General features: G+C 42.2%; 1 protein-coding gene across 2 annotated transcripts in view; it reads right to left on the minus strand.

Annotated features, from left to right (window-relative positions):
• The window catches only part of TRPM8 (transient receptor potential cation channel subfamily M member 8), a 77709-nt gene that overhangs the window by 15279 nt on the left and 36576 nt on the right, over positions 1–25854 (minus strand). The window contains exons 5-18 of one of the 2 annotated variants that reach the window (XM_077918559.1): positions 25544–25700; positions 24617–24794; positions 23401–23573; positions 22612–22786; positions 17696–17763; positions 13563–13760; positions 11868–11970; positions 9995–10113; positions 9203–9493; positions 8892–8987; positions 6990–7119; positions 6436–6581; positions 5226–5338; positions 4467–4674 (exon numbers count right to left, since the gene is read on the minus strand). In XM_077918559.1, coding sequence (XP_077774685.1) covers positions 4467–4674; positions 5226–5338; positions 6436–6581; positions 6990–7119; positions 8892–8987; positions 9203–9493; positions 9995–10113; positions 11868–11970; positions 13563–13760; positions 17696–17763; positions 22612–22786; positions 23401–23573; positions 24617–24794; positions 25544–25700 — 2155 coding nt within the window. Of the gene's footprint in view, positions 1–4466; positions 4675–5225; positions 5339–6435; positions 6582–6989; positions 7120–8891; positions 8988–9202; positions 9494–9994; positions 10114–11867; positions 11971–13562; positions 13761–17695; positions 17764–22611; positions 22787–23400; positions 23574–24616; positions 24795–25543; positions 25701–25854 lie in introns of those variants that run through there. The other variant, XR_013390584.1, reaches the window with a different exon arrangement.

A 25854-nucleotide genomic window follows, 5' to 3' on the forward strand; every position in this document is an offset into this window, starting at 1 on the left:
GGCACCACGTTGGCTACTCCTGCCTTAACGTAACAATACCACAAACCAACCTTATTTACAATGCATAGTCGTACTATCTAAATTAACATTGCTCATTGAGAAATCCTGACTCAAGAAGCTAATAGAAGAAGAGTGAGTGCAGTGCTGGACTAAGAGCTGGGAGGCCAGGCAGGGCTCCCATCTCCACTCAGCCCTGAAGCTCCCTGGGCCAGTCGCTGCCTCTCTGCCTTACCTACCTCATAGGGTTGTTGTGAGGGTAATACGGAGAGGTCCTTGGAACAAAGGTGGGATATAAAAGCATAAATAAATAACATACCCTGCTGTCTAATCTCACGCCTGCTTATGCAGAAGTAAACCCCATTTTGTTCAGCAGGACTTTCTCCCAAGTAAGTGTGCAAAGCAAACTAGCTAATAATATCTTATAGCTGCAACATTTTTAGTATAATTAAGTCTGTAGTCCGCTGGCAGTAGGAGTACAATATGGGCATGTCTTTAAGTTAACATCTTACATTAAAAACCTGACAGTACCTAACTATCGAAGGCTTTTCACCAAAGCCAGACTGAATGTCTTCCCCTCTGCAGTGTTGGATGGCAGGTTGAGAGGAGTTCCCTACCAGGACAGACTTTGCTTGTGTGCTCAAGACATCGATTCCATAAAACATATTTTGTTGCATTGTGCAAAATATGAGCAAGCCAGGGCTGAACTGATACTACCCTTGCTGATACCTTTCCTGGGAAAATCAGAGGCTCACTATGTCAGGTTCCTACTGGAAGACCGGACAAATGCTAGAACATTAGCAGTGGCAAAGTTTTTATTGGTGGTTGCAAGAACAAATGATCCCTATATTCTAAACAAAATGCTTGTTTAACTTGGAGGTAGGCTGTATGAATTGTGTACTGCTTTGTAATGATTTGTTGGGTCTCTGGACCGTAATAAAGGTTGATGGTGATTGTCAGGGGTTCAGGGAGAGAGGCGCAGATGAGGGAGGAGACTGAGAGCGAGGGGGAAGGATCCCAGGGCGACGAGGAAGAAGATGACAATGAGTCGAGGGGTTCCATGAGTCTCTCCAGTGAATCGGAGGATTCCCAAAAGGGAGCGCCCCTGGTCAGGCCAAGGGGAGCCACAGGGGGGAATAGTCAGGAGCAGGGCAGCAGCAGGGGAACCCCCAGTGGGAGTTGGAGATCGGGACCGGCTTCGCCGCCGGAACGGAGTGAAGGGGGTGGAGTTCCCAGTGTGTCAGACGGAGCAGAGCAGGAAGCAGAGAGGGGAAGGAGATCGGGGCAAGACGTCCTGCCGGAAGGGGTGGAGAGTAGTACCGAGAGCAGTGTAACTGTCAAAAGGAAGGTCAGAAGCAGCGTACGCGTGCCAAGTTCAAATGTGGAGGCGCACGGAAGTGAGGAGAGCCCGGAGGAGGAGCCTGGTCCCAAAGCACGGAGGAGGGGGGAGCAGGCGTCAGAGGATTCAGCCTCTGGGGAATCCCGGAGGGAGGGAACCCAGGGGGGCAGAAAGACCCTGCGGAAAAGGAAGGAGAGGAAGAGGTGGTCCAGCGCAAGCCTCTTAAACTGGTGTAGAGGCGGGACTGATTCAGAAGGGACTTCAGCGGTCTAAGCCTAACAGACGTGGGGTCACGCGCCTCGGATGTGGAGCTAACAATGTTCTTCAATAAAAGCTTTTGTACATAAGCTGGACTTGGCGTTGGTCTCTTGTGAGCTGGGACCTTGGGTGGCCCTGACAGTGATGATTAGTATAATTGAAACAATTAAATACAAACAAAAGGACAATACATAAGATGTCAAACAGTAAGGACATTGATTAAGATGCTCCTCTGGACTCCTTAACTAAGCACAGATTTCCCCTATATATCATACTGTTTTTATGTACCGTCTTTAATACAATCTCATTGCAACCCCCTTTAAAAAATAATAATGACCATGCCTTGAAGAAGACCATCACGGATCCAACTGCACTAGAATGTGCCAGATCCCTTGTGTCAGATCCACCAGCTCAACTAGGTTCCCTCTTTTTAGAAATACTCCTGGCAGCTTTCATTCATCTCATTTGCTTCTTTCCTATCTAACATTATCAAATGTTTTCGTATGAATACTGATTTGCATAGCCTTTTCTTGAGTTCATTTCCCCACCTTGTGACCCATGAGCCTAGTATGACTTTGTGGACGGCAACTGGGAGCATCAGCTGGGAAGCAAGGCAACGAGATTGCCAAGCAGACCCATGACAGGCTGTGTGCAAATAGTTATGCAACCCAGAGATGTTACAGGGATCTGGGAATATACAGCTGCAAAATTGCACACAGAATCTGTACTTGTGCAAAAATACACATCAGATGGATGTGTGGCTGCTGTAAACACACATCTAAGCTCAGGAATGCTATCATGTATTAGGAGCTGAAATGAAAATGTTTCTTAAACTGTGCAAAAACACCCCAGGATAAATACACCTAGTCCTAGCTCAAGTTTTATTATGAAACAGTGACATCTATTGGCATATAGAAACATTTACAACTTGTTTTGCTCTCAGTACCTCAAAGATGCTTCTAACACACTCTTAATGCATTAGGAAAAGACTGAGTTCGGCTTTTTATAGCTGTCTTACTTCAAATATTCAGTCTTAGCAGTTACCTTCTCATCTGCAAATCATTTTTTTGTCTCCGTTAACATCAAAATCTAGGTTTGCTCGTTTCTATATATAGGGTGCCTACATTTTGCATGTGCAAAGGGCTTTAGATACCTATTAGGTCCATAAATTACAATATAGCATATATTCAACACAAAAAACAGTGACAATTTGACAAAGGACAGCTGGGCATATAAAGGGCCCCATTACCTTCAGTAGCTGAGGGCCTCATCAAACCTAAATCTGGCCCTGCACACTCCAGTGGTTCCTCTCAGGGGCTGGGACTAGGTATTACAATGGATTGTCTGAATATTGAAAACTGATTTGGCCATGCAATGGAGCAATCAGACAACCATTTCTCTAATACAATTAGAGCCATTTCTGTTTCTGTTTTGGCCAGGCATAGGCAAACTCCGGCCCTCCAGATGTTTGGGACTACAATTCCCATCATCCCTCGCTAACAGGACCAGTGTTCAGGGATGATGGGAATTGTAGTCCCAAACATCTGGAGGGCCGGAGTTTGCCTATGCCTGGTTTTGCCCCATAAGCTCATTAGTAAAATAAGTAAAATCATGCTTTATCTTTTTTAAGAAAAGAAAAGAAAATCCAATATACTGAACCTATATTGTTCTGACTGATCAACATATATTTGAAATGAAAATGCTGTCAAAAGTTCAAGCTTTGAACCATGGCAGGAGTAGGATGCCAATAAACCAAGAATCCTTCAAGCCACACTACCCAGTATTTCCATAGAAACAGCTGTATTACAAGCCTGCTCATACGCAACGTGGATGCTTTGCTTAGTGAGCTCCAGCCTGCTTGTCTCCTCTGTTTTACAAAACTAGATATGTGGAAGTAAGAGGATGCTCTGAAGTTACTCCTTCCATGCCTGTCTGCTCCACAGACTCAGGAATTAATTCTGTGACAGTGTGTTCACCATTTCAGATATTTCTTTTAATCTAGATCTCGAGGACAAACCTTGTGACATGACAAAGTCATGGGGTCAAAGGAAGGGGCCATATTGTAGAATTCATACTCCTTGTCTGTTCAGATTTTTTCCAGTCTCAGAATAGTGTACACAGCCTACACAGATATAACAGACCTTTACCAGGATAAATGATTTGCTACCTTAAAGCAGTCCATGGGACTGCATGCTCACTTTCCTTCCCTTGCACACATCAGTTCTCCCTGCCCTTACAGGCTGGCTTTAACTTTAGTTAAGCATTTTATGGACACTGATCTTCCCCATGGTTAACACTAAGTGGAACTGGCTCTGAACAAGGATCTGAATCCAGCCACAAATTCTGTATAGCCTCATGGACTAGGGTACAACGGAAGCAGAGGCAAATTGCAACCCCAGCAGAGATACTATAAATTAATCCATGAACTCAGGTTAAGTAATAATGGCCTGGATATAATTCCAAATGTTCTAGTGGGACCTTCATGGAAAATCAAGAAAACGTTAGATTTCAACTCCACTGGAGCCCCATTCAAGTGTACTGATTCTGTGTTGAATCAACCTGCAAGAGGGGAAAGTGATGAAAGGTGTATTCAGCATCAACCTCCACAAACTGGAGTGACAATATTTGAAGCATGGGGAGGCAATACATGCAGTGAAGGATCCCCCACTGCAATAGTTCTCCCTTCAGCTCACTGGTAGCAGTGACAGAGGAAACCAGCATGTTCATCCTCTCTCTCCTGATACATGTGTTGATTAAACTCAGAAGCAGAAGACCTGAAAAGGGCTGGAGCCTCTTCTTTTTTCTGCAACTGGAATAATCTCCTGGAAATAAAAACTCCTGTTGATTTCCAAGAACTCCCTACTTGTCTCACTTCATCACAAAGCAGGATGAAGACCAGCACGTAGAGGATCAGTTCCAGCATGGTGGGTTCCTTCTGGAAATCCATGAGAAGGACATAGGCAAAGAGCAAGAGGAAGGCGATGTAGAAGATGACAGTCCAAGAAAAGACAACAAAGGGTGAAGTGAAGAACCAGGCATAATACCAGAACATCTTTTTGCTCCTCTCGGTTGGCTTTTTCCTGTGAAAGAGAAAGAAACAGCTTAGAACAGGATAACCAAGCGGAAAACGAGCACGCTGCTGAGTGGAGGCACACAGTAACAACAATGGGATACCATCAGTGCTCCCCCCCCCCCTAGAAAAATAGGTGCCGGTACTCACCTTGAAGTTGTTACAGCAAGTGTCACAGTTTTTAACAACAAAAAGAGGTGCCAATACTGCGTACCCTTGAGTACCCCTTAAAAAAGCACTGGATACTATCAAACAAGACCAATCTAGGCAATGCAATAACACTACCAAGTTATTCTGACACCCATCTATCCAATGGATGCCTAGGCCACTTGCTACATCATTCTGACATTAACAGCAATTGCATGTTTATTTATGTAAGTATTTTTAGGGTGCCTTTTAGGGTACAACTGTCCCAGGATTTACAACCACCCCTTTGCATATGTGGAGATTTCTCTGCAGTGGAAGCAAACCTGAAGCCTGCGTATTTACTACAAAACATGGCAGCACTTGTATTTTTGGAGAGGAAACCCATCCTAGCTTTATTAACTAAAAGTAATTTACCTGAAAGAGATGAAACCACAGCCAATTAAAGGGAAAAGGAAAAGGCACAAGATAATCTTCCAGTTCTTGGTGTCTCTAGAGATCTCCCCATACCATTGTTTTGAAAGAAAATTCTGAAAGACAGAAATATAATAATAATAATAATAATAATAATAATAATAATAATAATAATAATACCCCACCCATCTGGGGTGACTTCTTTTGTTGGGTGACTTCTAAAAAAATATAAAACATCAGTCATTAAAAGCTTCCCTAAACAAGGCTGCCTTCAGATGTATTTTAAAGGTCAGAATGTCGTTCATTCTCTTGATATCTGGTGGGAGGGCATTCCACAGAGCAGGTGCCACTACCAAGAAGGCCCTCTGCCTGGTTCCCTGTAACTTTGCTTCTCACAGTGGCAATGGAGACGCTCCTTCAGATATACTGGGCTGAGGCCGTTTAGGGCTTTAAAGGTCAGCACCAACACTTAGAATTGTGCCCAGAAACGTACTGGGAGCCAATGTAGGTCTTTCATTGTTATGTGGTCTCAGTGGCCACTCCCAGTCACCAGTCTAGCTGCCTCATTTTGGATTAGTTGTAGTTTCTGGGTCACCTTCAAAGGCAGCCCCACGTAGAGCGCATTGCAGTAGTCCAAGCAGGAGATAACCAGAGCATGCACCCCTCTGGCAAGACAGTCCACAGTCAGGTAGGGTCTCAGCCTGCATACCAGGTGGAGCTGACAGACAGCAGCCCTGGACACAGAATTAACCTGCGCCTCCATGGACAGCTTTGCGTCCAAAATGACTCCCAGGCTGCACACCTGGTTCTTCAGGGGCACAGTTACCCCATTCAGGACAAGTTCTGTTTTGGGGGGACAGGGAGCCCCACCCACCTGCCCCCTGTCCCCCCAAAACAGAACTTCTGTCTTGTCAGGATTCAACCTCAATCTGTTTTCCGTCATCCATCCTCCAACCACCTCCAGACACTCACACAGGACATTTAAAAGAGAGGTATTTAAAAGAGACGCAGAGTTGGGTATCATCAGCATACTGAAATAATAATTCATTGGAAAATAGCATCATATAAGAAATTACAGACTACTTGCTCAGAAGTAAGTGCCACAGAATTCAATAGGTCTTACTCCCATGTAAATGGGTATATAAAAGCTGGCTTAACCATTTCTGTTTCACTGAATAAAACTGACCATCTGTTTGCATCTCGGCGATTATACCTGGACTCCTGGCTGGGCAATGAATTGTTGGTCCTTTGCTTCCACAGCAAGTTCCAGACAATTGCTTCCACCCCAGGCTTCACAGGAATAGATAAGAAGCTGTTCAGCCAGATCTTCATCACTGCTGTAACATTCTGTGAACAACTCTAAAAAGTATAAATGGACAGAGAATCAGAAGCATGACCAGTCTTTTGAGCTCTTCCTGTGGGACTTATGCATATACAATTAGAAAAAAGACTATGGAAATTATTTCAATACATGATGGCAGCGGTGAGATTTTTTTATGCATATAAATGGGAAGATTCATCATTACCTACCATGGAGGAATGGTTGTTAAAATTATTGGACTTAGCTGAGATGGGCTACGTTGATGTGCTTAATCGGAGAAAAATCCTTGTCAATATTTACTATAATTTGCAATGCATTGCTTGGAGTTCAAAGCTAAATCTGAAAGTTTAACTTTGCTGATTTGCTGCTTTCCCATTATGATTTTTTTTAGCAAATATTTGCATTAGCTCCACTCTTGAGTTTGAGCCTTTTAGATCGAAACCTACCAACAGCTCTTGTCTCATATTCATTTGCCAGCTCCTCTGATTCCCCAGCAGCATTGATATCATTCTTTACCTTAGCCAGGCTTTTCAGGAGCTTGCTTGCCCCTAATGCTGCCAGAGTGCAGCCTCTAGTCTGCAAAGAGAAAGAATTGCCAGGTTACAAAACAGCATTACTTATGAGTTACTGTAACTGTGACACAATTCCAGTAACATCAGTTCATATCCCAAAACAGCAAGGCAACTGCATAATTTAATAGTACTCTGTTCCCTGAAGCTGTATCTGAGAAACCATGTGGGTGCTGCACTTCTGTTTCATCTTACAATTCTCAGATTTGGAAAGTAGCGTCAAACATCTTGCTGCTTAAACTGGAAGCTAAAACCTTAAGGCCATCTGCCTTAAAGTAGGGTGTTGGAGTTGGTGGAACAATCTTTCCTGACTGATCAATCTACTCCAACCCCTGCCACTCATGCAACCAGCCCCCCCCCCCAAACAGCGTACAAATCAAGATGGCTAACCTGACACAACAAACCACCGCCCCACACACATACAAACAAACCATACTGCAACCAACCGAATGCAATCAGCCAAGCCCTGCACCATCCAATCTCTTACAATGCCAATAAAAACAATTAACTGTATAAATAAAGGACCTAACAATAGAGTGAAAATATCATTATCCCTCCAACCCTCTCCCTCCCTCTTTTCCACCAGTGTCTATAACAATAGCATCTTACTGAATGCAAACAAACTCTAAAGGTAAAGGTAAAGGGACCCCTGACCATTAGGTCCAGTCGTGGCCAACTCTGGGGTTGCAGGGCTCATCTCGCTTTATTGACCAAGGGAGCCGGCATACAGCTTCTGGGTCATGTGGCCAGCATGACTAAGCTGCTTCTGGCAAACCAGAGCAGCACACGGAAACGGCGTTTACCTTCCCGCCAGAGCGGTACTTATTTATCTACTTGCACTTGACGTGCTTTCGAACTGCTAAGTTGGCAGGAGCTGGGACCAAGCAACGGGAGCTCACCCCGTCGCAGGGATTTGAACCGCCAACCTTCTGATCGGCAAGTCCTAGACTCTGTGGTTTAACACACAGCGCCACCTGCGTCCCTACAAACTCTATCTGATGCTTATTTCCCCTAAATTGATTTTTTATTTTTATTGCTATTCTTGTTTTTATACTGTATTTTATGCTGCTTTTATAATTAAGTGTTTTAAATTTGTTGTTAGCCGCCCTGAACCCGGTTTTTGAACCAGGAAGGGCGGGGTATAAATAAATTATTATTATTATTATTATTATTATTATTATTATTATTATTATTATTATACTGAATGCAAACAAACTCTATGAAAAATGACTCTAGGAATTGAAAGTGGAGATGCTATACGTACTTTTTCTTGCTTATTTGTTTCAAATCACAAAAACTTTAATAAAAACTAATTAAAAACAAACAAACCTCTGTCAAAAGCCTCACCAGTCTTTTCTTACAAACCTCCAAGAAATGAGACTCCACTATTTCCCTACACAATTTTTTTTTCTGAGCTGACTTTAGAAAGCGTTCCAGAGGTTTCACCCAAATTCAGCTACCTGAAGTTTACATCCACCATTTTTCGTCCTATCCTCACACCCAATTACTGTTTCCCTCTTTTTTCTCATCTCCCTTTAGATGTTTAAAAGTGAGCAGGCTTCATCTTATATTATATTCAATTATTCAAGTGCAAAATGCCACCACTTTCCAATCACAGCTCTCATGTACAGTATTTCAAAAGCAGGGAAACTGCCATTTCCACACACAGTGGAATATTCAATATTACTTAAGGAGTACATATTTTCTAACTGAACAAGCTCTAGGTCAAACTCACATGTAAGCATAATGGGCAAAAGTCACGCTGGAAGTGTGGCATACCTGTTCCCAGATCACTTTGGATAGCTCCTTTTTGTTTTGAAGAACTGCCCAAATAAAGAGAACCTGCAAGGGGTGCCTTGAGATAAGGGAGGCATCCTGAAAGCATATAAAAACAAGAATAAAGCTAAAGTTGCTGAAAAAGGAAACTTTGGTATTGACTCTTTTCTGAATCCCTTTGAGTGGTATTCAATTGTTACTCAGAGTAGATCTATTTAATCTGAGTAAAACTTAGCTGAATACCACCCTTTTGTTGTACCTGGTTCTAAGTGTTAACAGCTGTACTCTGCTATATGCGCGTCTGAGTTACATACCAGCAGCTGTATCTCAATGTCCTCCTTGCCGCTCTTGTCCTCTTTTTTGACACCTTTTCTGAAATCCTCCACCATCTTCCACACAAATGTAAGGAGGGCATCGTTGTAGGAGTTCTTAGCAATCTGTAGATTCTTAAACACCAGACTGCTGAAGTTGTTGGTATACAGATCAGTTAGAACATCATTCGTAAGAAACTTCCTCAGATTTAAGCCATTTTCCAGAAAGAGACGGACAAATTTTGGCCTGTCCTTTATCAGGGCCGTGAACATGACGTCCTGAAGGTCTGCAGACTAGCAAGGAACAAAAGACAGCAAAATGTTGAGCCAGTTTGAAAGCAGAAGTCTTTCTCTAGCCCCTTGGGCTTCTCTTCTGCTACACAAATTGTGATTAATTTCTTATGGTAGCCTTAATATTCTCAAGAGAATAAAATATTCCTCCTGAGACAATAGGCTGTAGCTTCATATTGTCCACACACAGTGAAGATAATTTCCGTATGGAGCTTCAGAAAATTATCTCCATTTAAAGCTTGGAGAAGTTTGCAGAGCAGGCTCTCATGTTAAGTGTGCATCTCGGAGTAATTGATAGGACCCTGTGTTCCACCCTATTATGGGGGGAAAACCAATGGGCACATTGATTGACTGCAACAACACGGATTGCCTTGCCTTTGTAATTTTCCTGCCATTAAACAGATGGACTCCTGGCACCAGCCTTTCCGTCCAAGAGTGTCAGCCTTGTCCCTGCCTGCCTGGTGGCTTTTTCAAGGCGAAAGCAACACAAGCTGCTCTACGTACCTCCCAGCGTCGATCATTAGTAAAGATCTCTTCACTCGCCAGCTCCAGCTGGTTCCATTCCAAAAGCAGTTTGAGTTGCCCATTCCAGTTATCTTTATCTTGTTCATTTGTGCTGAAAGCTACAAGTGCAGAGAGAAGTTGGTGGTTGATTAATATCAAAACAACTCTCTGGTTTGTTTCCGGTTCTCATTTGAGTCTTGGGGTGGGATGAGGAAATGCTGAGGGGTGGAGATGACATCCCCCCCACCTTAACATCTCTCTCAAGCCTGCCCATTAACCAAAAGGAAGATCTCTTTGTATATGAATGTGCTTTATTCTGAAAAGAAACAGAAATACTGTTGCCAGCAATCATGTAAAAGAAGGAGAGAATTCTGCTCAGATATTGCAGTTCTCATGATGCAGAATCCTGCCCTGCACCCAAAACTGTGGTAATCATATTTTAAAATATAATAATCACCATGTTTTCATGATTGTATGATGGATCAGAATATTTGTGAATAGTCACTGTACTATTAGTATTTTTTTTACATTTCATTTTCATCAGTCCTCGCTATTTACTTTCCCCACATACTCTATTACCAGGGATCAGCAACGTGCGGCCCATGGGCCGCATGCAACCCATGAAGACCGTTTTACTGGCCCATGAGCCACCCACAAACTGAGCCGCCCGCTCGGCAAGTCCCCCACGCACTGCACTAAACCGACGCGGTGTGGGGGACTCGCCATGTGGCGCCAGAAATGGCATCTGCACACGTGCAGATACCAGAAATTGCATCTGTGCATGTCCGGACGCCAAAAATCACTTCTGTGCAGGCACGATTTTCGACGTTTGGGCATGCGCAGAAACAATTTCCAGCGCCACGGACATGCGCAGGCGCGATTTCCAACATTGCGCTGTGCCAGTCTGGCCCACGGACAATGTGGGAGTGATCCGGCCCATGGCCAGTAAACCTTGCTGACCCTGGCTCTATTCCTCAGTAAACATTCCCCCATCTGATAAAGTGAACTCTAGTTCATTCGTTAGATACAGCTCATAACTGTTAATGTTTTATTATAAATTGTTCATATATCCAAATCAAATAAATATGAAACATTAAAAAAAGAATTAAAGCATTATAAAACGGTTGATTTTTCTGCAACAGGCTTACATGGCTGTACTTCTGAAAATTCATACAAGAAGCATCATGCATGTATTCTCACAATTATCAGCATTCATTTGATAGCAGAACAAAGAAACAAAATAGCTCCTTTAACCTCTGCAAATTCCAAGACAGCACCAAGACTCCTTTAGATGTTTGAAGTTGTACTCTGAATTTCCATTCCAGTTTGCTTCAAAACATAGAAAACTATGGAGAAGTTCAAATCTATAAACCACCTACTACTTTTGATCCATTACAGTGTCTGATCACACTCACTTGTATTTTCTATGATATTCATGATTGTTTCAGTTCAATGGAAATGGAAGCTTTTACTGAACACCACCAACAACTGCCCAAGGCACATTTAAATCTTCCAAATTCTAGTGCGGATCTGAAAATCCTGATGGTTCCATACCAGGGAAAGAGAAATTGCCACTCAGTGCTATTCTAGCAAACTCTTTTTCAAAAGGGAAAATAGGGATATTGCTCAAATTTGTGTACAATTCACGACTGATGGGTTGCAAAGTAAATTGTTTTTAAGGTAATGAGAAAGTAGAAACTATTAATAACGCAATATGTGTTTTTAAAAAATAAATTTGGTTGTTTAATGAATTGGTTAATTAATAAATTTTATGAACTTCCACCCCAAACATTCTAGATGGCTTCCAAAATTTATTAAAAATGCAATGTAAGCAACTGAATAATATTAAGAGACAAAACCAGCAACAGCATACCTTTATAAAGAGCAAATGAAATTGCGTTGCTCACAATTTCATCTCCTGCTTCTTCTATTTTGATCACAGTTAACAGATGAGGATTTTCAAGTACTTCTTTAATCTGCACAAGGAAAGTCATGGTTTACTCTATCCTGAGGATCTACATAATCAAATTACTCTCCTTTGACTACAGAATATCCTGTCAAGTTTAACTAGAACTTATTACACAACAGGTATGCTCTCTTACTATCCACTGTTGGAGAGAAGTGGAACAGGGAGGAATCATTCTGCTGGTCTTCATAACAATTTTAATATTGCATATTTTTCTGTGTCTAATGGACAAACAACTCACAACAGCAGTTCTGTGGCTTGAAATGCCACTACAGAAAAATATAGGAAGGATTGGGTCAATGGACATACTGGCAAGTTTACCCACATGTGGTCAGGATTATATACATACATACATACATACATAATTAAATAAATATTATATACTGCTGCAGAGATAGAGGAGAGAGACTAGAGGTGGACAGTGTCCTGATAAAGATGGAGTCACAAAGATCCAGCTTTGCTGTGAGGAAAGAGAAAGAACTAAGAAGAGGAAAAACCTGGAACTTCCAAAGTGGGGAAGCTTGAACCATAGTGTTATGGCGCAACAACTGACTAGCATGTGATGGAATGCCATGATTATGTAAAATCTTCTTTCTGACCCATCCGACAATGCTAGTATTTCCAGGAATAGGTCAACATTCAAAGTGGGAACCAACTACTGTTACAAGAGATTAAGGTAAAAAAATTTGCCTGAATTCCAGCAAATATCCATGAAGGAGCAAAATGTAACAAAGCTTTTAAAAATCTATAGTAGCAAAACAAAACGGTGAGCACAAAATGTAAGAGAGCTTCATTAGCAGTCCTGAGAAGCCATTTCTGTCTTCTAAGATTATTATAGGTAACAGGTAATGGACCAAAAAAGAAACACTGATGAAACACTGGACCATTAACCGAGAAAGCCATTTCCTCCTGCCCCCCCCCCCAAAGAACTAAATTACTCCTTCACTAGGGCTTAGTGCCATTCTAAAAAATTAAAAAATAAGATTTTCCATGCACTCAGTTTTTCCTGGTGCTTGAAACAGAACAAAAATCCAGAGATGGATGTAACCTCTGGAGAGGTTTCCTGCACACCATCCATTGAAAGGACCACTCCTGCTCCACCTCCTAGTTAGAGAACTAGAATGGTGCCGTGGGGTAATTTCTGTGGCCACCTCAACTGACACCAAAACCTTCTTGTTTCAACAGACTTTTGGGAATTGACTGTTTTTAATGAAAGGGCTGGTACCATACTGTTTTTATTTTAATTGTTTGTATGTTTTAAACAGATTTTATATATGTATATAGTTTTAATTCTATTACTGTTTAATTGTTTTTTAAATGATAGTTTTTTTCTATGTTTTTAGTGATTCTTGTTTTTTCTCTGTAAGCTGCCTTGAGTCCCATCAGGGGGAAAAGGCGGGGTATAAATAAATAAATCAACAACAACAACAACCACTAACAATTCCCTTTTAATGCAAGTAAAATGTTGTGCTAAAATTTCCAGAGCTTAGCAGCTAGCCAATAAGTCTCTCCCAAAAACGATTCACTGAAGGCTGACATTTGGTTGAGCCTCTAAAGAAAACCGAAGTGTACACAGGGCTCCTATCAAATGGATAAACTTACCCATTTGATCCAGTTTTCAGTCTCCTCTTCTGTGAGTCTAGAAAGAGTTCGAGGCAAGTATCTGAGTAATTTCTCTTTGACAGATGAGGACGTAAGTGAACCTTCTGTCTCTGCTAAGCTTGCAATCACATCTGCAATCTGACCAGAACCTTCCACCACCACACAGGGAATTTTGCTCTTGACTGCGGTGTTAATGGCCTGTGGAATAAACCATTAGGATGAATAAAGATTCAGGGGGAAAAACCAGTCATCTTGCTGTAACAATCCTTCTCTCCATATCAGTGCAAGGGATACACCTCCAATGGCACCTCCATTCTGCCAGCCATAATGCATTTTCATTTGCAAGAGAGGCACCACAAATTGTCACACTTGACATGCACATCACTCTGGTGAGCGACTATGCAAATCCCCATGTTGGCCATTGATATTCCAGAATATTGTGCTCAGCATAGACAACACAGCAACTGCAACACTGAACTAGCCATCTTAGAATCATAGAATCATAGAGTTGGAAGAGACCACAAGGGCCATTGAGTCCAACCCCCTGCCAAGCAGGAAACACCATCAGAGCACTCCTGACATATGGTTGTCAAGCCTCTGCTTAAAGACCTCCAAAGACGGAGACTCCACCACACTCCTTGGCAGCAAATTCCACTGTCGAACAGCTCTTACTGTCAGGAAGTTCTTCCTAATGTTTAGGTGGAATCTTCTTTCTTGTAGTTTGGATCCATTGCTCCATGTCCGCTTCTCTGGAGCAGCAGAAAACAACCTTTCTCCCTCCTCTATGTGACATCCTTTTATATATTTGAACATGGCTGTCATATCACCCCTTAACCTCCTCTTCTCCAGGCTAAACATGCCCAGCTCCCTTAGCCGTTCCTCATAAGGCATCGTTTCCAGGCCTTTGACCATTTTGGTTGCCCTCCTCTGGACACGTTCCAGTTTGTCAGTGTCCTTCTTGAACTGTGGTGCCCAGAACTGGACACAGTACTCTAGGTGAGGTCTGACCAGTGCAGAATACAGTGGCACTATTACTTCTTATTTGAGGTACAGTGGTACCTCAGGTTACATATGCTTCAGGTTACAAAGACTTCAGGTTACAGACTCTGCTAACCCAGAAATAGTGCTTCAGGTTAAGAACTTTGCTTCAGGGTGAGAACAGAAATTGTGCTCTGGCGGTGCAGCAGCAGCGGGAGGCCCCATTAGCTAATGTGGTACTTCAGGTTAAGAACAGTTTCAGGTTAATAATGGACCTCCGGAACAAATTAAGTACTTAACCTGAGGTACCACTGTTCTTCTGTTAAGTATAATGGTTTAATTGACACAGATATTAATATTGTGCAGTTTGAAGTTACTGGAAGCAATAGAACTGACTTCTTTTGGAATAAATAATTGTCCAGATCCATAAAAATATTATTCAAACTTTTACTGGCAGAACTCTTTAAAATAAAACAGAATACATCAAATCATATATCCAAAATATCCATACAATGTTCTGTGCTGTCCAACACAGCATCAGCATCTTAGAAAACATGAAATAATCCATACAGACAACTTCTCTGTTCAACTTCCTGTACACCTGGGTAGACAGGTTTTCACTGGGAAGCACCTTAATATTTACAGGGTTCTTTAAAGAATGGAAATTTTGAATATGACAGGGTGTGACAATGTGTTCACCCTACTGTAGCTGCAACGTCTCCTGGCCATACCTCAATTATCTTGAGGACAAGAAATAGTGAGCAGCCATTAAAATATCTAAAGCAATTGCTGATGGTAAATTAGATTAAGCAAGAGTTATTTTTCAGCTGATTCAAGAAATGAATTACAAATATGCACCATCAGTGGTGGTTTATTTTACCCGGTGACAACTTTTATTGTTAGAAATCTAGTTATAGCAACCAAAATGTATGTTTATACAATCATTCAACAATACTTAGTATATGTTGTGGTTAGGGTTTTAGTACTGTATCAGTATTAGTACTGATGCAGTTGCCAACCAAGTCAATGGGATTTGTAATTGTTTTAGGATGATGAAGCAGATACTCATGCTCCACAAAGCTATTAGGTGTATTTGCTTTCAGAATATTATTAATGCAGCATGTCTGGTACAGTACAATCCTATTTTGCAGACAATATCTCTGAGTGGATGCAACCAACATTTAACCACATTGCAGGCGAAAAGTGAATAGAAAATGCTTTGGAACGTGTGTGTGTGGTTAACAAAAATTGAGTCTGTGGTCCAGACTCAAAACCACATAAATGTTCATTACACTTTAGATAACAAGGAATGCTAATGGGACCAGAAATATTCGAAGAGGAGGAGGTCTAGCAAATAACACAAACACAAGGATGCAACATAAGGAACCTGAAAACGTCTCAGATAAATAATGAGAATATTTCAAATAAGGACTAGCTGTAGGAGCCTGCCACATGTTGGAATTTGGACCTAATAAGCAAGGATATTTCTCAGGGATCATTCTTGGAAATTTTTGGTGCATAGAGTCTATTGCAGTACTGCCACAAATGGAACTTAGAGACAACTTTGAAGATACCAGCCATTAAATAAAGACAGAGGAATGAACACTAACACTTATACTAGAGGTGAAGTTGACAACCATTTATCCGGATTCATGATCTAGAAATGCAAACTGATTTAATGTAACTTAATGAAACAATGTAGGATAGGCTGCTATTAATATAATTAGCAAGCATGAACTCATTTTATAACCATTTTAAACATCACATGAGACTCCTGATATTTTATACTGAAGGTCCTAAAATAATTGACTGTGCAAAACGAATGTTCAAGAAATCTAAATAAGAATAATGCATATTTCAAATGCCAAAACAATTTCAATTTAAACAAATCACCTAATTAGGAATTTATTCACTTGCAAGCCTTAACATAATTTATTGGATATTTAACTACTGAAAACTAGCTTTTCTGATCCAGCTTCTGATGCTGAACAAGGAGAGTTCCCTCCGTCACAAGAAGGGTGGACAGCAGCATGATCATGTGCATATTTAGTTGGAAGTTAGCTCCACTGTGTTTGGTGGGACTTCCCCCTTAGTAATAAACGGTGTTTCTGTGCGCTGCTCTGTTTCGCCAGAAGCGGCTTAGTCATGCTGGCCACATGACCTGGAAGCTGTCTGCAGACAAACGCCAGCTCCCTTGGCCTATAAAGCAAGATGAGCGCACAACCCCAGAGTCATCCGTGACGGGACCTCATGGTCAGGGATACCTTTACCTTTACCTTTAGCCCCTTAGTAAAGGTCCTTCAGAGCAATGTTCTGTGAAGACAAATTGTAAATTCTATATAAATCAATTGGATTTGCTGCCCAATAAAGGGATCAGTCAAGAGCAGGCTTTAGTCTCCGCATTGGAGAAGTTGCCAGCTTCAGTCTTAGGAACAGAAATTGGTTGGGGGGGGGGAATAATCACTACCTCATCTGCTTCATGCTGCTAAAAGTCAGTAATAGTCTATACTAGAGGTACTGTAAGTAATATCTATTTGACTGACATATATTCTTTTAACATGCTTGCTTGGTGGCATGACATATGAAGATTGGGATTTATGGCATTTTTGTCTGCACATGCTTTGGCCCTCCACGAGTTCAGTTCTGTGCACTCTGGTCTCAGAGCTACTCCTGTTTTTCATCTGTTTAATAACGCAACTCTTCTGCTTCTCTTTTGGAGAAACTTAGATTTTATACATTATATATATATATATTCCTTCCTTTTAAAACAGAAACCATTGCCACAAACACTCAGGATATTACTGAAACCTAAGCACACAGTCCTTGCATCTACAGTCATACCTCATGTTACGGACACTTCAGGTTAAGTGTTTTTGGGTTTCGGACCGCGGGGAACCCGGAAGTACCAGAACGGGTTATTTCCGGGTTTCGCCGCTCGCACATGCGCAGAAGTGCCAAATCGCGCCAGTGCCTGCGCAGATGCGGAGCTTCCGGATGCGAACGTTGTGGGTTGTGGACGTGTCTCCGTCACAGATTACATCCGCAACTTGAGGTTCCACTGTATATGAATGAAACACCAAAATGCTACCCTCCATGCACACCTAACCTAAGATGTAGAAGATAGAGGGAGATTGGGGGGGGGGGGACATACTTACTTTCAACGTTTCTATTCCACCTCCTTGGGCAAAACACACAATTGGAATCTTCCCACCATAATTAGAATCTGAAACACAAATGCAGTAATAAACAGATGTATGCATTTCCAGAAGAACACTTCTCTGTTTTACCTTGCACAGTTTATAATTATCAGAATTGTCCTTTGATCAGACTTTGTGTATTCCATTCTGAAAGCAGGCATTCATTAAAATGTGCCTGAACTTTCCATAATTTAAATAACCTCTCTTTATATAGCACTAGAATATTTTGCTGAATCTATTTTGATTCCTAGATTCGCTCTTCTCGGTATTTTAAGGAATGGCTACAGTCCTCTTTGTTAATCAATGCTTAGAGGCTTTTTCTTTGATCACTTCAACTTGTACACAAAGCCCTTTCTCTCTCAGCTCTGTCTCTACCCTCTCATGTTGATTCTTGGTATCTCTGTTCATAATTTCATTCATCTCTTCCAGCATCACAGCAGCATCCTTTATCTGTTCCAATTTTCCAAATATCTATGTGGATATCCACTCCATTTCATCACCTGCTGTTTCCCACTTTGTCTGTACTTTCTCATGTTCAGGCAGATCTGGATCAACATCTTTTCCCACAGGTCCTGTGCATTCTTTAATCCGATGTTTCTCTGATCCATTCTCATTTATCATTCTGCACATCTCAGCTCTTAATTCTGACAGCTGTTCACCTAGCAGTTGTCGCATGATACCAACAATCAATGGGATATTCAGCAGTATCTTTGCCATGTTGGGTTCTATTAATCTCCCTCGTGGCAGTCTCTGCTTCAAGAAACTTGTGTCCGTCTCTTTAAGCCTGCATTAATCCTGAATTCCATTCCCACGCTGATAAACTGAGTTTCACTTTTGCAGCTAACACCACATGCACATATTGGAGGATTACAGTTAATATAAAGTAAAGGTTTTAAACAGATTCAGAGCTGCCTTGTCCATGATACTCTTTCATAGTCTCCAATAATTAAGATAAACTTTTCAGTTTGTTTTTTAGCCTGTCAATTAGTGCCTTTTCATCTTGGAGGTGTCCATTTGTTTTCTGGGTGCTAACTAGGTAAAAAGGTAAAGGGACCCCTGACCATTAGGTCCAGTCGTGGTCGTCTCTGGGGTTGCAGCGCTCATCTCGCTTTATTGGCCGAGGGAGCCGGCGTACAGCTTCCAGGTCTTTTGGCCAGCATGACTAAGCCGCTTCTGGCGAACCAGAGCAGTGCACGGAAATGCCATTTACCTTCCTGCTGGAACGGTACCTATTTTTTTATCTGGTTGCATTTTGATGTGCTTTCGAACTGCTAGGTTGGCAGGAGCGGGGACTGAGCAATGGGAGCTCACCCCGTCGTGGGGATTCGAACCGCTGACCTTCTGATCGGCAAGTCCTAGGCTCTGTGGTTTAACGCACAGCGCCACCCACGTCCCTGGGTGCTAACAAACTAGTTGATAAAAAATCCTATTCATACTTACTTAAATAATTAAAAGGTGGTTTTGCTGACCTGATGTCCTCAATTAATGATTGTTATGTGGTGCATGGTGATGAAGGCTCCGCGCTCAAGATATTCCTCCGCACACAAAGACTTCCTTGTCTCTGGTGTGATTAATATCTTCTTCTGAGCATGTGCAGTTGATTCCCAACCCCCCTTATCTCCCAAGGGAGTTTTAGTAACCAAGATTTATGCCTTGGTTATCTTGGTCAACAGTCAATGACTAGTCTGCCATCTTTCCATCCCACAAAGCTCTTGCCCGCAGATGCCCACCTCAGTCCCTAAGACAGTTGGATGGAGCCTTGTACACCACAGTCATTGCTGCCACCATCTCAGCAGCAGATGCATTCCTTGGAGGCCAGTTCTGCTGCCCAAGGTGGTCCCTTCACCTTGCCTCATGGGTGGGTTGACCCTGGCCCAGGTCATGTGTAAAGCTGGGGGCAGGGGGCCAATTTTAAACATCAGAAGAGGCCACAGACTGTCACAGCCTATGGCTTTCCTTGCTACCACCAACTGGAGCCTGACTGCTTCCACTTAGGCAGCTCTGTAACCTCTGTAACTGCTTCCTGATCCAGCCAACTCACTCTACTGAGCAGTGTGGTAAGGCACTGGGGGGGGGGGACAGGGATTTGGTTAGGATTTTAATGAAAGCCTATCTAATTTGCACTTTACATGAACCAAAATACAGCTCCTTTTGTAAATTTTCTAATGGCTTGCAAAAATGTGTACATCAAGCAAAATTGCATACCATATTTTTCCCTCTATAACACGCAGATTTTTTTCTCCTAAAAAGGAAGGGGAAATGTCTGTGCGTGTTATGGAGCGAATGTGTGGTCCCTGGAGCCAAAAAATCAAGCAAAAGTCAAATCGCGAGTCACGGAGAAGGGAAACCTGAAAAGAGGAAGTGGCAGCTTTCCTGTATTCTGCCTCAGGGTCTTACTGCCCACCCTCCTCTGTTTCGTTGCTGTGATTGCTGAAACGGAACAAAGAGCAGGGAAAGCCCCTCCCCTCCAGGCAAGCAGAGGGGAAAGTGTCGTCTCTGTGCTCCGGTACTGCTGGGGGAGAGGGAGAGAGAGTGGGGGAGGGAGAGGGAGAGGGGGGGAGGGAGAGGGAGAGAGAGAGAGAGAGAGAGAGAGAGAGAGAGAGAGAGAGAGAGAGAGATGGCTGGCTTGGGGGGGAACTTTTGCCTCCCACCCGTTAAATCCCTCTCCAGCATTCTTAGCCAGCTGCTTATCTGCACACCCCTCTCATGTCCCTTCTTTGTTTTTCCTTCGCTCCCCACTTAAAATGTGGTTACAAAGCATAGATCAACATGGATCCTCAGGATCTTTGCATTGGGTCACCCCAAATTCACCATCAGATCACATAGCATGTCCATGGCTACAGCCTGCACCAAAAAAATCACGCACCCACTGTTGCCTGGGGCTGCAATGGTGCAAAAACGTGGTTAAAAAGCATGGATCCACATGGATCCTCAGGATCTTTGCATTGGGTCACCCCAAATTCACCATCAGATCACATAGCATGTCCATGGCTACAGCCTGCACCAAAAAAATCACGCACCCACTGTTGCCTGGGGCTGCAATGGTGCAAACACGTGGTTAAAAAGCATGGATCCACATGGATCCTCAGGATCTTTGCATTGGGTCACCCCAAATTCACCATCAGATCACATAGCATGTCCATGGCTACAGCCTGCACCTAAAAAAGCACGCACCCACTGTTGCCTGGGGCTGCAATGGTGCAAACACGTGGTTAAAAAGCATGGATCCACATGGATCCTCAGGATCTTTGCATTGGGTCACCCCAAATTCACCATCAGATCACATAGCATGTCCATGGCTACAGCCTGCACCTAAAAAAGCACGCACCCACTGTTGCCTGGGGCTGCAATGGTGCAAACACGTGGTTAAAAAGCATGGATCCACATGGATCCTCAGGATCTTTGCATTGGGTCACCCCAAATTCACCATCAGATCACATAGCATGTCCATGGCTACAGCCTGCACCAAAAAAAGCACGCACCCACTGTTGCCTGGGGCTGCAATGGTGCAAAAACGTGGTTACAAAGCATGGATCCACAGGGATTCTCAGGATCTTTGCATTGGGTCACCCCAAATTCACCATCAGATCACATAGCATGTCCATGGCTACAGCCTGCACCCAAAAAATCACGCACCCACTGTTGCCTGGGGCTGCAATGGTGCAAAAACGTGGTTACAAAGCATGGATCCACAGGAATTATCAGGATTTTTGCATTGGGTCACCCCAAATTCACCATCAGATCACATGTCTGTGGCCACAGCATGAAGCACAAAAATGATACATCCACTGTTTCATTCAGAATGTTTTTTCCCTTGTTTTCCTCCTCTAAAAACGATGTGCGTGTTATGGTCAGGTGCGTGTTATAGAGCGAAAAATACGGTAGATTTTTCACTAAACACTGACATATTTTTATGAGCATTGTTCTTAAACCAATATTTTCTTGCCACTATTTGGTAAAACCTCCTGCATGCTATCCTAAGACTCCTGTGTGAACTTTGAGGCTCTTCCATTATGCTTAACATTTTCTCTCTCTCTTCTTTTTTGTTTGGCTATTATTTTAATTTGGGTTCTGCTTAGCATACAGTTGTACAGATGAAGTTGGGGGTGGGAATTGAAATTGTACTCACCACTTTGTAACAGTTTTTAAAGTTCCTGTTACTTTTTGGATATTTGCCTTGTTTACCTTGCCTCTCCTCCCTCCATCCCTCCCTTCTCCTCTCTTCATTATTTTTCCTCTGTAAGCTCCTCCAGGCAGCAACCTCAGGTTACCTTAAGCTATTCTGTGTTTCGTTATGTAAACTGACTAGGCCTTATAAATAGTAATAATAATATTTCCCATGATTTCCATCCAGAAACAGTATAAAATTAATGCTTTGGGTTAATAGATTTAATCAGCAAAAAATCTTTTACCAAGATACTTTAATTTATTTACTTACTTAATATATTCCAAGACTTCCTTTCAAGTATAACTTCTATGAAGGTATTTTACCATAAAACCAAATAAAACACTCCTGATTAGGTGTTGAATGTTGTCTCTTCTAGCCTGTTTGCCCTTTGTTATTGTTTTTGTTTAAACCAATTCAAAACCAAGAACCTATAAGTTGACCACTAATAATGAACCCAGGTCGCAGAAATTACTGCAAATTTATGGTGCTATTTTTGTGACATACAAATGGCATGAGAAGACTTGTTCTACTTATTTGTAGTATTTATTATCCTTATTATCCTTGTTTATAAAACTCAATAAAAAGTTATTTAAACAAGGAAAGAAAGAAACCCAAATTAAAACAATTCACAATTACAACCAGTTCATTCGCCCTCAGATATTCCTTTAATGGATTGCACCAACCCTCATGCTCATTAGAAACTGACCTGGCATAATGCGTTCTGAAATATATTTTTCTAACTGGGTTCGTAGCTTGGCCTCTATGCCAGGGTATCCATTAGTTCCGTTATCAACCAGAATTAGATGTGTATGGTTATTATCCAGACAGTACAGTGGGTCCCTCTTGAGGTCGTCCATGATATAGGGTGCGGAATAATACATCTGGAAAAGACAGCCACATTAATAAAAATTAAGCTACTTCCACCAACTGATTACAGTTGTTGCGCAACAGGATACCTCTAGCCACCTATCATTTTACCTCTTAGAACTTTGAAATACTCTTCTGTACATATAGCAAATTTACAACCTATTTCCACACTCTTTGTAAATAGCCTCTTGTGAATCATGGTCATCACCCGCATCGCTCTTTCCTCTCTCATTTTTGTATTGTCTAGTCTGACCCACCTCCAAGAACCTATGTTTGTTGTGTCCTTTCTAGGCCCACTGCTGCCCTGGCAGTTTAAAACTTTACACCCTTCTCTTCTAAGTATACATCTACCCAGTGTTCTCCAAATTCCTAGAGACAAAATTAACTAAATTGCCTTCTAAATTTTGCATTAAGGTTGGAATGCACTTTTAGCTATTTCATCAACAATATATCAAAATGCAGGACTGTTTAAGCTTCAAAAAGAATAAGCCAGGATATCAGTGCACATAAGGGTGTGCTTTAAGTAAAGAAGCCACCTCCTCATTTATACAGCAACAAGCTACATTTATACAAGTTGGAATCTGGGAAAGATGTAACATAACTGCAGGATGTTAATCAAGTTCAGTACCTCAGCACTGCAGTTTCTAATCAGACTCTCACGGTTAGAAACCATCCCCCAAGCAGCTATTCCAATAGCAACGACATTCTCTTCGGAGCTCCTGCTGATAGTGTTATCTCTCACCACTTCCCCAATATACTTCATCAATCCATAATGCGTTCCTCCAGTGAATATCCAGGCCCCTGTAGTTTGAGAGTGCAAAGCCAGGCCAAACAGGGTCACGATGAATGTGTAAACTGTTTCATAGATTTTAAAACATTTAAGGAAGCTTCCCATACCCTGAATTTTGTGTGTGTGTGTGTATCACTATAACATGACTGTAGCCGGAGGGCAGAGGGGCAGCTGCTCCCCAATCAAGTAAATAAGTAAAAATACCTAACTAAAAAATAGAAATTATAGGAAGAGTTTGACAGATTTTTCTGAGCGCTTGGGGTCAAAAGAAAGTAATTTAAAGCAACTGTTTTAAAACAGCATTTGGAATCTGCTAGACAGAGCCAAAGAATGATGACAAGTGGGTGTCCTGCCCCCTCCATAAATCCTGGCCATTTTTTTTTTGTCAAGACCCCCCTCTTGGTCTCACTGATGTGGAACGCAAAGGAACGCAGAGTGCTACCTTTGGCACCAGCCTGGCTGCAGGAGTGTCAGGGACTGGCTGGATGAGGAAGAGTGGTGGGAGCTGCCTGCCCAAGAATCCCCCAGGGAGGACAAAGGAGGTGACAATTTAGACCCCGGATTCTGGTAGTGGGACACTGAGGAACAGTCTGGGGAAGGGATGAGCTGGGAGATGCTGTGGCATTTGAGCGATCAAGGTGGGTCAGGAGAAGGAGGCCCTTCAGGACAGGGTTGGAGGCTGAGAGCCACAGCAGGAGCACAGAGGTTGCCCTTCTTGCCCAGCAAGACAGTCCCAGTCAAGAAGAGTCCTGCACGTTGTTGAGAAATGGGCCAGAGAGGCCCAAAGTAGGAGCCCACCCTCTCCATGCGGCTTTCATCTACTTGGGAGGGATCCAGAGTGAGAGGGGGAAGGGAAGGATCAGTGGTCAGTTTCTGCAATGCTTGAAATTGATTCCATTAATTCCTAAAGGCTGGGGTGGCAATAAACATGCGGAACTGAGAGCAGGTTATGCTTCAGACACCGTCCCTCCTTTCCCCCATGCCTTGAGGCTCATTTTTCATTTTTGCTTACGATAAAGCAAGTGTTTTGGGAGGAAAGGCTTGGTTGTTTTACCTTTAGATTGTGCAATATAGATCAGCCTGCTGACTATCTTACGCATACGTGGCTTTAAGGCAAAGTTTTTTGCTCCGCCCGTGACAGAGATGATGAGGTTGGGTGTTTTCAGGTGCCAGTGCTGGGTCATTAGGTCGTAGAGTGTTTCCGAGTCTGTGTCACACGAGAGGCGAATATACTTAAAAGGGAGGAAAATCATATTTACAATAAGAAAAATATTCCACTTAAGCCAAAAGGCAGATGCCTCATTTTGTCCAGACCTTCTCTTCTCACTCGCCTGATGCTCGGGATGTTGCCATGTCTGCTTTAAGCTCTTCAGCCAAGAGCTGGTGTAAATGAGATGCTGGCTGCATAAAAGGCACCAACTTGTGCAAGGTTCTGTGATGTGCAGCATTTCATTTTAAGGATTCTTAATCGATGCACCAGCCCTATTCACCTTGGATGTCTTATTTTATCCTTATCCTGGTGACTTATGATGAATGCCTAAGCCTGCAATCCTAACCTCACTTATCAGACAATAAGTCCCATTGAACTCAATTCATTCTAAGAGCTCTTCAAAGTCAGGTTGGCATTTATCCCTTCATGCTTCCACCGAGATTTTACCTCAGTCTTCTGTCTTAGTTTTAAACATCTACTCTATTCTTTCTTTGGTGCCAACAGTTATCCCAGCACCTACAAACTCCCCTCTGAATGTATCCAAATGGAAAAAGAAAATTAATAAGTTTCCTGGCAATTTTATTTTGAAAAACTGAGTACTTTTGGGGGACTTAATAAATTTCATAGAATCACAGACTCAAGAGAATTAGATAGAAAGAATAGATAAGACTCTCAGCCCCAAAACGTTCTCGTCTTTTGAAATTAATCCTTTAGAAAAGATGACAACCAAAAATCCTATAGAAAAACGAAGAGGACATTTAATTGACTTACTTTTCCTGTTTTGCCCAAATTTTCAAACTCAATATCGCCAAAGGCATCCGTTGGGAATTCTTTAGTGTGCTTCTTATAATTCCATTTTTCATGGTTGCTCATCTGAGTCCCTTCTACATGCTGTGATTTCGCGTACCCACATTTACATAGATTGTCACTATCAAGAAATGTATATTGGGGAAGAGAAATAACAATTAACCATCAAAGTTTTTGTTTGTTTCCGTTTTGACAGGGAGCATAACAGCTATCTGAAATAATTCAAAAATCTAAATGATAAGGACATAAGAAGCCAAGAACTGCTGGCCAATTAA

This window comes from Podarcis muralis, chromosome 1 (assembly GCF_964188315.1).
Source record: "Podarcis muralis chromosome 1, rPodMur119.hap1.1, whole genome shotgun sequence".
Lineage (NCBI taxonomy): Eukaryota > Metazoa > Chordata > Lepidosauria > Squamata > Lacertidae > Podarcis > Podarcis muralis.